General features: G+C 35.5%; 1 protein-coding gene across 1 annotated transcript in view; it reads right to left on the reverse strand.

The window, feature by feature from the left end:
* LOC124640936 (homeobox protein engrailed-2-A) overlaps positions 1–15,744 on the reverse strand; it is a 64,052-nt gene extending 48,308 nt beyond the window's left edge. Inside the window, exons 1-2 of the mRNA XM_047178900.1 lie at positions 15,458–15,744; positions 3,778–4,585 (exon numbers count right to left, since the gene is read on the reverse strand). Coding sequence (XP_047034856.1) covers positions 3,778–4,456 — 679 coding nt within the window. The 5' untranslated portion in view covers positions 4,457–4,585; positions 15,458–15,744. The remainder of the gene's footprint in view (positions 1–3,777; positions 4,586–15,457) is intronic.
* Between the last annotated feature and the right edge of the window lie 272 nt (positions 15,745–16,016).

Below are 16,016 nucleotides of genomic sequence, written 5' to 3' on the forward strand. Positions count from 1 at the left end.
TAAAAAAAATATCACATATTACACTGTAATTACCTAAGAATCTCTATATAATTAGCAAAAATGTTATCATCATATTCTGACTTTTTATCGTCCACTGCTCGTCATAGGTCTCCTCTCACATAAGCGTTGGCGATTTGAATCATATTTACTATCGTTTAATACAACTATAGTTCGGCCATTCAGAGAATGCGTTCCTGACACGTCGCGATTGAACTGACGACGTAACTACATTCATTGATTATTGATATAATAATGTTGTTTTAATGCTCCTCAATTGTTAAAACGGTAAACAACCAGCAAAAATATTTTTATCGTAACTGCAACGCCATTGCAAAGTTACGTCGTCAGTTCAATCGCGACGTGTCAGGAACGCATTCTCTGAATGGCCGAACTATAGGTACCTATATCGAAAATTACTTAAATAACTCATAGCTATGCTAGCTAGCCATGTGCTCCACCCTTACTACAGTGCATGGAGTGCGCTAGTCTAAACAAGGGGGCGGCGAGTGCTACAAATTGAACTATCGCAACTCGCGCCAGTAACTAGCACGCCAGGGCTGCCACTCGCGTTCTAGTGTAGTAGTGAGTACTTAGTAGTTGATATATTTATGACAAATCCAGCTGTTGTCAGTGCTACAATGTTGTATTTTAGTGGAAATAAATTGTATTTGCTATATTTATGTAAAGCTTCAAAAGCTTATGAAGAAATAATGTCTTTATTCAATCAGATTTCAGTTATTTTCAGTAAGGTAACAAAGTGGATGGCAACAAAATTGTGATGATTCAAATCACTTCAGACGGTTGAATCTAGTTTCTTAAACTTCTCCTTCCGTTAAAGCTTAGTCGCCATCAAATATAGGATTATGATTTCTAGATTGGGATTAAAAATAAATAAAATTCAACTGCAACTCATATCTGCTAATCTGCCGATGACAACTGACAGCCCTAAACCACATATTAACATAGATAAATCGTAGTACCAACAAACTGGCGATTGACGCAATAAAACCCGGGTTAGCATTGCCATCATTAATCCATATAAATTTACTTGCTAAAAATAAATTGGCAACCCTAAGAGACACAGCTGCAACGGCCAATAGCTTATTGCTTGGACGTTCTACGTTTGAATTACATCTCGCAAACTTATTACCGCGCTCCCAATACTAACATATCCTCCTTAACGTTCAATTATAAGGTATAAATTCGTTCGCGATTCAGTTATTGGGCTGCAAACAGAGTTGTTTAAGTACTCGTCTCGATTAAAACGATAGAAATGCAAGGCAATTCGATATTAGTTATAGTGAACGAATGGTCGCAGGAATGCGCGATGGCGATTGACAAATTGTGTGCGTTTGCGTTGTAGCTGCGGAGTACTTGAGCTTTCTCGACGTATTTATGTGTGTTCATTGTACACTGGAAGATAATTAGAGCTGCGACGATATAGTTCGCTCACATTTGCAAATGGCCTTCTTAATCCCGGACAAATGGCAGACTCTGCAACGTTTAGCTAGAGCGAGCTTATTGCCAATGGCTTGATGTATTTATTTGCCCATTATACTTGAAGAAGTGGTGCTGTGTTTCTAATCTTGTATAGTTAATCGATGAAAATTGTAGTACTTTCTAGTACAAGGCACAAAAGTTAAGTAAAACTGCCTGAAATTATTGAAAAGTATTTCTAACTGGCCACACCCCAAACCAAAGCGCTGTCACGATTCAATAAACCGCCGAAAACTACAAAAAATAAAATGAAAACAAAGCTATAACGCATCAATTGAGGTCCACCATAATTCTGTACATAAAACTTAAGTGCAGCAGTTTGCGAGCATAAACTAAAAAACAAACATACGGCACCAAGTGATAAAAACACAATACGATGACTAACGAGTAAGAGCGAGCGCACATCACGCGACTTTGCGACTTGCGTCATAAAATGCGAACGGAACAATATCGCAGCGATTTAGCAATTCGAAGAAATTGTATAATTTGCAATAGATCGTGGAACATTCTGTTTAACACGTATTGCAATTATATTAATTAATAAATTGCCGTTTGACTCACAACTTGAGAAGCGATAAAATGTTATTACTTACGACATTCGTACCTAATACCGTACGCGTGAAGTTATAAATATTAATGATTGTAAACCCATATATTAATGTTAAACGCTTATTCTGAGTATGCACACGATTTCTGAAATATACTTGTGGTGCTAATAACGATGGAGTCATATTAATTTACACAATTCCTAAACTAAACAGAGAGGAGTCATAAACACACCCTAACGAATGTTCGCGCCTTCGGAATCTTTCAACACATTTAATAACATACATTCGTGCAATTGTCGTCACATATCTCAGTCATAATTATAGACGTGCTTGAAATACTCGCCTCCCTATACGTCCAGACTGATTGTCACCATATTACCCTAACGACAAAACTAAAAAAACTAACAGTAGCTGTAGGTATCTTAAGTGATTCACGGGTGGTAATTTTAACCAGTGCTGTTTTTATTCATCGCTGTAAATGGCAACATAAAAAATCGTTCACAAAAAGTCTGCAGTATGCGCCGTCTCTAACTAAAACAATGCACCCATCTGCGTCCATTGGCGTACACTAAAAATTATTACCCTACCCAAAACGAGAGCACATTGTACAAAGCGAGCCTGACTAATCGACGGTGATTTACAACATGACCGGGTTATATAACCTCGTGAACTTCGGAGAATAAGTTGAAGTTGTGTTTATTTACTCCGTGTGTGGTATCCTAATGGATGGATTTAGTGACCAGTTACGGAGAAGTTCGGTTCAAAGTAAATCGTGGTTATTAGGTCACTGTAGTTTATGATTCACTTGACGTGCAAACGAGTTTGATTGACTGCAGTTATTACAGTTTAATGAGTTAGGAGGTGATTGTGAAAGTGGTTTGTAGATGGTGGGATGAGCGTTTAGAGCGCTGCAAAATAGTCCGACGATAGTGTAAAAAATTGGGCTCATAAATCGGTATCGAAGAATGATAGTACGCTCTCGCAACAATCTGGCTGGTATAAGTCCGACTAAAAAGTTTGATTGATTGAATTCACGATTACCTTCGATATAACTCAACCATCGAAATAACTATCATACAAGTCATTGCTTTTAAGCATTAATCAAAACTGTAATAACGTTACTAGTTTAGTCAGAAAAACGAAAAACCTAAACAACTCAAACCCAAATTGTAACATATTGAAATGTTGACACAAAACCCAATAAAATCCATCGCACACTGCACAGGCAACTTTGTTAACTTTTATTCTGTACTGTCATGTTGTTACCCCGACGGTTTCATCCCCCCAATTAAATGCAATGAAAACGAAATTTGAATACACCACGGTAATGTTTGAGTTAGGGGAGGCAACAGCATTTACATTCACAGCCTAATTGAATTGGAACTAATAAAACTGTTGACTCATTATGGCCTGTGACAACCTTATTTTTGTGACGCTTATTTTATTTAACGCCTCCTTTAACGTAAATTATGATTTACAGTTTATAAACTAGGTTTAATGAACTTGATTAATGGATTCACAGGTTAATTGATACGCTAACGCTAATGATAGTGAACGCATTTACGATGGCTTTCATTTTGGCAGCTATTTTCAATGTGAAACAACCGATATCTAACTCAGAAGCTTGATATCAAACTTTATCATTTTGTCAAGAAAAGACAACAATATCTAAAGCCTGCAATCTTATTCAAATAATCATAATTCGGGTTATAATTAGTATAGAATATCTCACCTTTGGCAAGTCGGTCATCATCCCCCCATCCGGGCGAATCCTTCGACTTTGGCACGCTCAGGTTAAGCGGCTGCTCCTCACACTTGTAATACACCACTTTGTCAAACTCACTGTCACTAGTCCTCACACTCTTCTGCAGCAACTGTTCCTGCAGCTTATTCTTATGAACACTTATTAAGTTCCTATCAACTTCCGAAACTTGCACACTCTTCTCTTGGTACCCAAAAGGCTTTTTGACATCGAAATTTATTTTAACATTCATCAGCTGACTCACTGTTGACTTCTTAGTTTCGCTACTCTTATCTACATTAGAAAGACCTAAAATATAATCTATGGTGTGCGGCGTCGGCTTTTTCGGTGGTTTCCCGTATACGTGTGGATGCCATGATGGTTCGAAAACCTCGTCTTTCTTTTCTTCTGTTGGTTTAATTTCCTCATCTCTGGCTTCACAGGTTTCTATATTAATATCTGAGGCGTCTCGAGACTCATCTATAACTAAATCTTCTTTGTCATCTTCTACATTGATCTTCTCATTTGGACTGAGCCTGTCGTCGGCACATTGGTAGAAATTGTTATCGTTAGTAAAGTTCTGGACATCTATGAGTGTATTGTCTTCCTGGTGGGGGGTGTATGAAGATACTACAGTTTGCATTTCTTGTTCTTTAGTGTCGTCACTCATGTGTTAGTCTTTCAGTTTGTGCGGAAATAATACATGTTTGTTTATATGATTGTATTAGTGCTTGTTTGGTGGCGTGGGCGGCGTGTCGTTTGATGCTCTTTGATGTCGCGCGGTGTTGTCGTGCGTTTCCTGTAACAAACACATCAGTTCACATTATTGAGTGTTTGATTGAAATGAATTATGCGGAAGTTTATTGAGCTCGATTAACTCGATGATGTATTAGCAGTTTTATCTTGTGATGATTGAATAGATATATCGGTGTTGAAGCTAAATCGTATTGGGGATTTTTCAATCGCGTTAATTTGTCGAGTCATGTCATAATATGTTATAATGATAACCATCTCGTTACTAACACCACTCGAACTATCTATACAAGCCAACACTACCAGCTTACTCATGAATATTATACTGAAAACAAAGGCATTAATACTGAATATCCACTACCCAGTTGAAAACAGTTACATAACATTCACCGTGATCCATTCAGTTCACAAAACTCTAATAAACACGGGAACATCAACAGTAGCCACAAAATGAATTAAACGATACACTAACAGCCCAATAAACGGTTCGTGCTCTATCTCGTAGCGAGTGGGCCCCGCGCCCCGCACCCCGGGCCCCCGCGCCCCACGCCCCGGGGGCCCGGGAACCCCGCACGCACACCGAGACACGGGATCAACTGATCGGTAAGCGCTGATTGATTTTTATTGGAATCACATATCAAGGTTGTCGCTAGTTCACTGCTGTTTGTTTCTATTTATGCTTTATTTGTAGTGCGTATTATTTTGTTAGTGTATGTATGATACTTTCAGTTTGGAAAGGTTTATTTTTTTATCCTTTAGATTTCTATGACAAAATACTTATATGAACCCCTAGATAGGTACTGATTGATTGAAAACAGTTTTACAAATTGAGTTTAATTGAGATAAATTATTTCGTACACCATCTTAAAGTAATCTAAATATTTTAAATAGGCTTATTGCAAGAGAAGAATTTTAAATCAAAATGCGTTAATATACATTTTCCTGTTAATAGTCAATTAAGTTGCGTTTAATCATTCGCAGCAATCAGTCAACTGGGGCAGTCCATATCACAATCATATCGAAGCAAAGATCGTATCTATCGGATAATTAATAATGTACTGATCTTATGACCTGGCCTACTAGATTATTTACTAGTTTACCTATTGTACTATTTGTAGCTATTGAACTGTATTAACAAAAGAATGCTTAAGCCAGGTGAGTGGTAAATAATGCACTCAAGGACTATTATATGTATAATCATATTAGTTATGCCCAGAACATTGGTAGAATAATATTTGTTAGCCCTACTAAAATATTGAAAGTTTGAAACCTTACAAAAATCTCGAAGTGTGCTTCAACTCTTATACAGACAGAATGATCACTTCATTCCAAACCAATATCTAGAACAAATATTGCAAATCAAAGCTGCGACAAACTAAAAATACATACCCACAACACCGGCAACATTCAACAGTTATCAAATAGAAAAGAAAAGGCTAAAAAAAATAACTTGGCGTGACAGCCCTACGTAGGAAAACTGAAACAAAGCTTCGGATGGGATACACGACGACACGACAACGATACAAGGCGATTCGCAACGTTACGCAGCGATCTGCAGCGATCCGCAGCGATACGCAGCGGTTTTGAGCGATTCGTAGGTACTCTCTACATTTTTGCGCGTAATTTTTTTGTTATTGTTAAGTAGTGACCCGGGTATGTACATATAAGATAGAATGTAGCGTTCAGGGTTAAATTGCTTTCCTGTGTATGAAAATAAAAGTAGAGCCTTAATTGAAGATATACCAACATTTACTGTGTTCTACGAACATTGTGTGCCCTTTCCTTGATCCATCATTAGGTACATGTCCATATATCCTTCATTAAAAAATTCAACTAGATTATTTTTCGCTTTTAACCTCCCTGTTTTTTAACCATAATATAAGTATTTTACCTCTTCTCCCCAGTCGTCATTTAACCTCTTCTTGAGCGACCGACGGATAGCAGTATCACCCCCGCGGTCACTCGCCCCTCGCGCTAATCTTAACTACCCCCAAACTCACCTGAGCTCTTGAGGGGTGATATTTTATTCTTGCCTGGATTTTCCTCTTGGAGTGCGGTTATGTGTAGTTACTTATAAGTATCGATGTGGGTTTTATTTCATAGTTTGCTACTGGAATATACTTTTTTTTTATTAATAATTATATCTTTTCACCCTAAACAAACAAACATTGTTAATACTAATTTGATACTTAGAATAACCACCACACGTAATCCATCCACAATAACACTTCAATTAAAACAAATGAACACACAATTTCGTAATTACAACTTAAACAAAGCATCAACAATTTAACGTTAAACAATTAATCACCAACACATTGTGATATCGAATAGCGCAATCGAATGGACTCGATATAATCGCAACAATCGAATACTCCTAGATCATTAGTGCGGTGACGCAAAATGTTAACGTGAGCGATAAACGATTGATCCGCGGTGAAAGTGAGCGATTTGGTTATTCTGTAGTAATTACCTTGAAATAGTGCCTATTTACTGGTAGCCAATTTAGTTAATACATAAAGCATAGATTATTGTTTGATTGATTTGTAAGTACCTGTACTAATATTATGAAGTGGTAACATTATTTTGTTCATTTGTAAAGGCTCCCATGGCACTGTTGGAACCCTAAATTATCCTCGAGTGACATAAACTACTTAAATCTCATCCTGATAGTAAGTTGTTTCCGCGGGACTCGGGTGAAACCATGGGGAAAAGCTAGTCTTTTATTTTTTATTATGGGTTTCATACCTGAAATAAATGAATTTATTTATTTATTTAAAATTTGGTCGGGTCATAAACGGGTTACCGGACCACAAGAGCCCGATGCCATCAATTCGTTCTCTAGCTTACATAACAGCAGCTAAACTCAATCATGAGCTACAACTCTACTAGGAATGGCCGCCTACATAGCTTGCTCATTTATCTAACTTGTTACTCGAAAGGAGGCTGTATACTCACAAATAATATTTGATCCTATAATAGGCATAACAAACTAGAATTTTATAACAACTTTGGTTTTTTACTTAATTTTCGTTTGTAATGCTGTGGGTGAGCCAATAAAAAAATAAATAAACAAAACAAAAAGTTTTTTGGTATAGTGACAGAGTGCTTATCATTCAGTCCAAAAAGGCTATTTTCCCTTAAACATTATCAGGTGTCAAGTGCACAAAATAATTGGAAAAATACCACTGTATATTATTATACAGGATTAATAACTATGACGTTAATGGTTTTACATTGACAGATCAAAAACATAATTTTATATACTTTCGCGGATTAAACTTAATTCCTTTAATCCTATTATTTATGAGTGATTGATGATTATGTTATTGGTGCCTATCGTGATTATTACTATATTGTCTGTTACACTGAAAATATTGCCTTTGTAAATTGATTTTGAGGTCATCTTCGGAAAAATAAAAGTTAACAGGATATAATTAGGAAACTATTATTAAAATATACTTTTGTAATAATAATTAAATTACGGATGCAATTGACGTAACGTGTCATAAGACTAAATTTGAAGCAATATTATCATTAATTACCATTCTTAATATGATTGATTACACCTATATCTTTGCAATCATTAACTTTATCTTTTACCAGTGCGTATTATACATATTCTCCTCAAAGTCGCGGAATACGTTAATGCACATCAATTTAATTATTACATTATGCTTACATACACACTACTGGATTGACGTCAATCGTCTTAGCTCTATATAAACATACGTAATTAAACCATTCATCACACACACCAAAACCACCTTTAAATCAACAACAATAAGGTTTAAATTACACTACGATGATCTATTAAGTAGTGTGTGACGATAGTGACCAGTTAAGTGTAGGATTTCAAGAAATTACAGCTAAGTTAATAGTTTGTTTGTACATTTAAAAGTAATACGCATGGTTTTGTGATACTAAATATTTGGTTTAATGACGTTTGTTTAGCTAATGACGCAGAATTGTCTAACGGTGAAATACATTTTATGTAATTTTTATGCATAAGTTTGTTTGAATTAATTTTAAATAAATTGTTTATGGCCCCTATCTCAGGTTATATTATATTATGAATGTTTTTTCACACCAGTTACTTGAGCTAGAAATATTGTCATTTAGTTGTAGAAATCAAAAGGCTTAAAAGCTCTATGATCAAGCTTTTCCAAAATTACATTGACCACCCAGAACTGGCTGATCCACAAAAGATGTACTCTATTTTAATCTTTCATTGACATAATTATCAAATTAACACAGCGTCAAACGATGCGATGTCAAAGAAATCAAAAGAGCCATCTGGTGTTTTTATTAAAAACAAATTCATTGCTTTCATCAAAAACATATGAAAATGCAATAAATTAATTTGGTATATCAAAGGCGATGCGACAGCCGCGGAAATGTTCACAATTAACACAAACGGTTTACGAACGTTTCTGAACGTCCGCTGTTTAATACGAACATGTTTCCGAACGGAGCTTTCGGTGTTTACTTCTCAAACGTGTACATTTTTTATTAAAATTATAAATTGATCGTTTCCCATGGTCTTCTAGCAGTATTCTAAAGAACTACTTTATTGCGAACTATCCAATAATATATGAGTATCTAAATACAAAATGTCAATTAGAAACCTAAATGTTTGCCTGTGAAAGTAAACAAAACCATTATAACCATATATATCCATTATTAGTATTACCAATTTATTAACACTTTCGATTTCAACTCTGAATTATTAAAGTAGGTAACATCAAGCATGATCTTGTCGCTTAGAGCGATCGCTTCCAGACAATAATGTTATTATATGGATGTACTATGTATTACCTCTATATGGGTATTATACTAAAGAGCCTCTTGACTGCCTCGTTGGTCTAGTGGTCGCAAGCGCGGCTGCTGTGCACGAGGTCTCGGGTTCGATTCCCTGGGGCCCGATTCTCCTAATTTTACTTAAAGAACATTCGATTGACGTTCGACTCGATTCGACTGAGATCCGATCCCGACTCGATTACGATTGAAGCGTATGTGGCATTCCGCTATTTTTTCTTTGAAATAAACGTTTTTATCCTTTTCTGTCATTCAATAATGAATCATTTTGTCTGCAAATGATTTACGATTGCAAAATGATTGTAAAGCAAACTACCGTATAGACCAAAATTACCAAAATTGCAGACCAATCGCACACCAATCAAATGTCAATCGAATACGATTGGTCTTTTATTGGTAGCAGAATGCCCGATATGGTTAAAACTGCTATTGCGATCATATTTCGATTCGATTTCTATTCGATTTTGACATTATTAACTTAGGAGAATCGGGCCCCTGGTCGAGCCGAAATCGCTTTGTGGGTTTTCTTAAACACAAAGCAGCCCGTAGTCTGGAAGTTGGTGATTGATTCACCCGTGCATCGGAGAGCACGTAAATGTCGGTCCTGCGCCTGATCATCGGGTTATGAGAGTGAAGGAACAGTGAGTGCACCTGTGTCTGCGCAAATGCTCGTGCACTATAATATGTCCTGCGCAGCTGGCTGATCTCCTTACATGAGAACAGCCGCCGTAGCCGAAATCGGCCGTGGACGCCATTATTTATTACGTACAAATCATAAAAACTGTAAAATCTCTACAAAATATGTTTTTTCATATTTGTACTTAAAAGCAAGCTACAACACGGGATAAAGCTAGTAAGTATTTCTTGAATAACCTGCGTCAATTACTGCATTTATCTTACGGATCTACTAATCTTATATTGGAATTATGTTCAATATGGCAGATAACAGGTAAAATCAATGAATCATTGCGATATCCTACGCACATCAAATTATTGTTGAACTTGGGACATTGTATTACGCAAATACATACTTGCAACAATAGCTACAGATACTAAAAGTAGATATTCGTGGCTGTTACAATATTGGGTATTAAGTAGATTTAGTCTGACTTTACTATGTCTCTAATTTTAGACATTAGATATAGATAGACATATTTAGACTATTTCTAATTTTATTAGAAATATTCTGTATTGGCACTGAAATACATTGATTACATGCAAGACAATTGCTCAAAGATTTACATTTGTTGTACATCCCAAATTTTCCTCAATAAGTCCGTTGCGTTGTCTTTTATAACGCTGGTTCCATTGTCTCTTTTAGAATAGATCCCCACAAAAATGACACGCAATCAAACCCGCTATAATTTAAACTAATAACCATCGACTTTCATGTCAGTCTTACCACGTAGTGTCGGTGACATCAAAAGCCCACACACGTCGGTCACTTCCACAAGCGAGAGCGGCGCCTCTAAAGTCATCGCACATAGATACATACATGGCTTATTGGACGGAACTAGACCTGTTATGGTGTCCACTTGTTTTGATGTTGACGAGAGGGACGAAAATATTTTGATTTTTATGAGAATGAGAAGTTTGGGATTAATTTTGGGTGACAGGGTAATTTGACCAGTAGATTGGTTAAGTGTGAAACAATGTTTTGCTCATGCTTACACGTTCAACGTAACGCTTATAGTAATAAGCTAATAGTTTAAAATAAGCTTCATTGTAATATAATCAAAAGTGATAAGTTATTTTAAACTGCGCCTATGTAAACGTAGACGTAAGTCAGGGATTTCCAAGATACTCGCGGTATGAGGAAAGTAGAATACTACAACCTTTCAATTTATGAATATATGTACACTAAAAGCTTACGCTTATTATCCCTATATAAAACTATAATTCCACCAACATCGCCATGTCCTAGTTTATGATTGAGGCCACAAATTACAGACCGCATCGGCACAACAATGATTATTAATAATTTAATCAAAACAACGAAAACAATTAAACGAAGCCACATGACGGACAACACATTACAATGATCATATATTGATATGTTATCGAAGGTAAATTATTAAAGCTCTAAATAAATATTTGCGCATCGATATGGTTGTTTTAATTACAGTGTTGTGTGTAATTATCCTAGCTAAAAGTGGTATCTGCATCGTTTAGTATCAAAGCTAATATTGTAAAAAGTAAAGTTATAATCCTCAATAATCTTACTCTTACTTTCACGCCAAAACTACACAACAAATTGTAGATGTTTTAATTCACCTTCATTGGGCCAAGATAATCTTAAAAAGAACTTAACTTTGTTAGGTTAAAATTATACTTGCTTTACCTGGAATTGAACCCACATACGCATACTTGAGAGGTTGGTGCTTTTACGACGACGTATCGAATCATGCATCATACAATAATATCTGCACAAACAGACAGCTGAATAGAATAGGAAAATCAAGTGAAAACTCACGCATTATATTTGTCCGTCGACCTGTAAATGTGTTGAACATGCCTAACGCCATATTTCTTTTTATTATATTCTCTTTTACCCCTTATTCGCCAAGTTTTTGTGGGAGCGGAGTTGGGATTGAGAATTGGTTTTCCTTTACCGAATTTTGTAGATTATGAAGACCATTTTATTGTTATATTTTATAGTAAATTGCTGCAGGATACTTTTACTTACCTACTGTAGAAAATATTGTGTACCCTTTTAAACGGTAGTAGAAAACTATTAAACGGTTAGTTTCAACGGGCAATCAGAATTATTACCTAATCTAGCAGCCGTGACTAATATTTACACATTTCAATTTACTTGTTTCTATGTTATTTCGTATTTAAATTACTTTCTAACAAAACATGGATAGAAACAGCGTGCCGTGTGTATGTGAAATTGAAACATTTATGATAGGTTGTTAACAAAGTATCTATTTAAAAATCAATTTCCTATTAAAACATATAGGAAATTGATTGTTGTAAATGTCACATGAGCGCTTACACTGAATCGTTTTGGCAGTCCGCATTACCTGAACAAAGCACATACATCGTAAGAAATGGATTTCTAGCTACTTACACCATATTTACCACAGCTTGAGAATAAAATTTTATAGATATCAGTTATCGACTACCTCCTTCCTGCCATACGCATATCGTGAGATCGGGTGCTAACGCTATACCTTATTCTACGACACTCAAATATTTAATCACATCAATTCAGTCCCCGAAATTAGCGCGTACAAACAAACAAACTTTTCACCTATCCATATCAGTAAAGACATTTTAAGAAATATAACTAAGGCGCCAAATAGTCTACAAAACAAATAGAGCATTAGACATTTAAATGGCATCAAGCAGCGACATGTAACGATTGTATTCGCAAAGTTCTGGGAAAGCGAACGCGCCATTCAGAGCCGATTGAACTTTAGTCGGTAAGTAACCACTACATAGCGGTTCAGGGAAATTCGTTTAGTAGTCATACAACTCTATTATTTGTAACATGTGAGGTAATTTTTATTTCGTTGTTTTCTTTTTAAATGACTGCTGAGAAATGGTGTGTTTTTAATAGAGGAGTCTTATTGTTAGCGATTATCGCCATGATTATGGACATCTGCGATACAAAAGTCGCAAATGTGTTGCCGTATTTAATATCTAATGAATGTTTAAAATCTAAGGACTACTAAATTGTATTGTGTCTATTTTTCACTCGAAAATTGGCCTTAAGAGGAAAATACGATCAAAGTGAAACTTATGTATGTAAATGTGAATGTCTCTCCGTTTATTCAGCCATGCACAATGGAAGACACACAAAATAAGATATACTATCACTGAATAAATTTCCCAAAACTTACTAAATCTTGTTCAAAGTAAATTATAGAAACCTGGAAAACACATAGTCTTTTCCTTACATTTTGTGTTATTTATTGCCTATTTGATACAGGCCGCACAGTTTAACTACCGACAGCGAAGCTAAGCTAGGAAGTTACAGAAACTTAAAGGTTTCAAGAAGACTTTAATTCTGGATACCGCATAATCGTTTATACCCCAAGGTTGCCAGGTTTCATGTATGCAATTAATGTGAAACACGGCCAGCAGGCGTCGCTAGTGTCACAAATATTCGCTTGTTTTCGATAACATAATCGCGGCCAATTATTGTTTTATCGCTTAATCTTAATACTACAAGAGAGGCTAATCGATAACTTTATGGATTTCCAATAGTTCGCCAAACATTATCCGAATGTAATAGTATTAGTCATTATTTCAAGATTTAATGTTTTTTTCCAAATTATTCGTTTTTTCTGCTTTACAGCGCTTTTACACTGCCGGATTTTCCGTGCGTAGCAAACCCGAGCGTAAGTATACGCATTTCAGATAACTTTTGTACCGGGAGTTTTCAATTGTTTGGTTTACGTATCTAGCGTTGTCGCTCGGAAAAATTGAGCAGAAAATCTGCCAGTATGAAAACGCTGTTAAAGGTACTTCTGTCCAATGTTTAATTTTTTATTGATTGATTTGATTGGTTGATTTATTCATGTGTTACTATGTCTTATTATGACTCAACAAATAGGTTACAAATCTTAAAATCATTGCATTCGCTTAATATCTTTAAATATGGATTTTTATCAATGTATGAGTGTTTGAAAAATAGAAACCTAAGTCGTGTAGGAACTTGCCTATATTCTTATCAAGTTTATGCAATTTTTTGAAAAATTAAAAAAAGATTAACGTAATTAAAGCAGGAATCAGTCGGTGGAAAAAAGATTGATATGTTAATTAAATTCAATGTGGGGTCCCGTCAGTGATTAATTAGTAACAATGCAATTATGTTGATAAAGTTTACGCAAATTCAAAAAGATTTATAAAACCTGCAACCTTGTACAGATTGATTCTCCTAGATTAACTCAAAAATGCAGTAGTTGTTTATAACTGTTATAAGCCTAGATTTGGCCCCCTTTTGAGTAACAAGTTAAATCACAATAAATAATGACGAATAAACTGTGTGTGTTTTAGATCTATCTAGATTTAATTATCTCCTAATAAAACACCCAAATACAGAAAGGTTTACAATGTATTAAGTGGCGCTTAATTTTTCTGATACTTACTGTCTTACGTAGCTTTTTCGTAACTTTTGTTTACGTACCAATAAGACTACTTTCTTTATTACACAAATAATGTCGCTTTCTATTCCCAAAATAATTTACAAAATTGGTTCTGCATTATCTCTACAACTACAAAAACATTTACAATTTACCTCTTTTTAATATTTGCACCTAGTTGTATCTAGTTATTCGGTATAAATTATCGAGAGAACCTTACCTGTAATAATACCGATTGGATACATTGAACAATGATATGATCATAATCTAAAACCATAAGAAACAAACAACAGCATTTTTTGCACGTGTTAAGACATTAATTACCTTACTTATAAAGTTCTCTGTAAGCGACGGCTAAGTGACCTGTAACTGCAGCCCGACGTAACATTGACAAGTGGACACAAAAGTTTCGTGAAGTGTCGCCGTCACTAATTGCAAGTTATCTTACCCCGTCGCCGCGCGGTTCATGTCAATGTAGAACAACTTTGTTTAGGTACCTAACTTACGGAGTAGCCTTCAAATGTAGCTTAAGAAAGTGTTAATTTCTAAATTAGAAGTAAGTTTTTCTTTATACCAGACCTTCCTTTTGAAGGACCTGAATTGTTATAACTTATTTTTGCAAGTAGATACATATTATTTGATTGTCTGAAAGAATGACAAGGAAGTAACATTTTTGTGATTTAAAAGTATTACTGCTCAACTTTGCAATCATTACAGTCATTTGATCATTCACTAAAACTTGGTGTGATAAAATTTTAAACATACAGATGTCTTTTTTTGTTTCATTTTCAACAACTTTTTTTAGATCAAGCTTATCAAGTAATATTTTTTAATACATGAAAAAGTTAAATAAAAGATTTTTGTAAGAAAAAATATATAGGTAAATAATTAATTTTAAACTTAATCGTAAAAGACGCTATAACCACTAAATTATAAAAACTAACAACAATAATAAATACCGCATCAAAAACAAACTTTCTCCTCCAAAAAAGAAAACAAAACCTTACCTTTACGCGTAATCCGTGCAACACAACACAACACTCAATAAAAATACACAGAAACAGTCACAGATCATAAATGTCAAACGTCAATTACACTTCCGATAATGAGCGCATTGTGGCGGGAACGGAACTAACGAGAAACGAAACGTGTTCGCTCCGACGTCACGTTGTACTGGCGGCTCGCAGCTGTGCCGTCCCTGTGTGCGTGCGCGTCGCCACACGCGCCGCTGTGTGCGTGTGCGAGGAAGATAGCTAGCGAACTGTTAACTCGGCGATCCTCACAGTTAGACTAACTCACATCCAAATCGCTTAATTTTATGAGTTGTTGCCTTCTCCACCCCCTCGCTGGGGACTCGCGACGTGACTTTGGAGACGCGTCTCGCGGGATACAAGTTTTGATAGCGGTTTGGAGATGTTTGTTTGGTATTACATTAATTCAGTTGTACTTGTCAGAAGTAGAAATGATTTAGTAGTGAAATCTAGCCCAAAAATACTAATTATTTTGTTTTTATGTTGTAAGTAAATTAGAAAGAAATTCATGACGACACCATAAAATTTTTTGGAT

Source organism: Helicoverpa zea, chromosome 21 (genome assembly GCF_022581195.2).
Source record: "Helicoverpa zea isolate HzStark_Cry1AcR chromosome 21, ilHelZeax1.1, whole genome shotgun sequence".
NCBI lineage: Eukaryota > Metazoa > Arthropoda > Insecta > Lepidoptera > Noctuidae > Helicoverpa > Helicoverpa zea.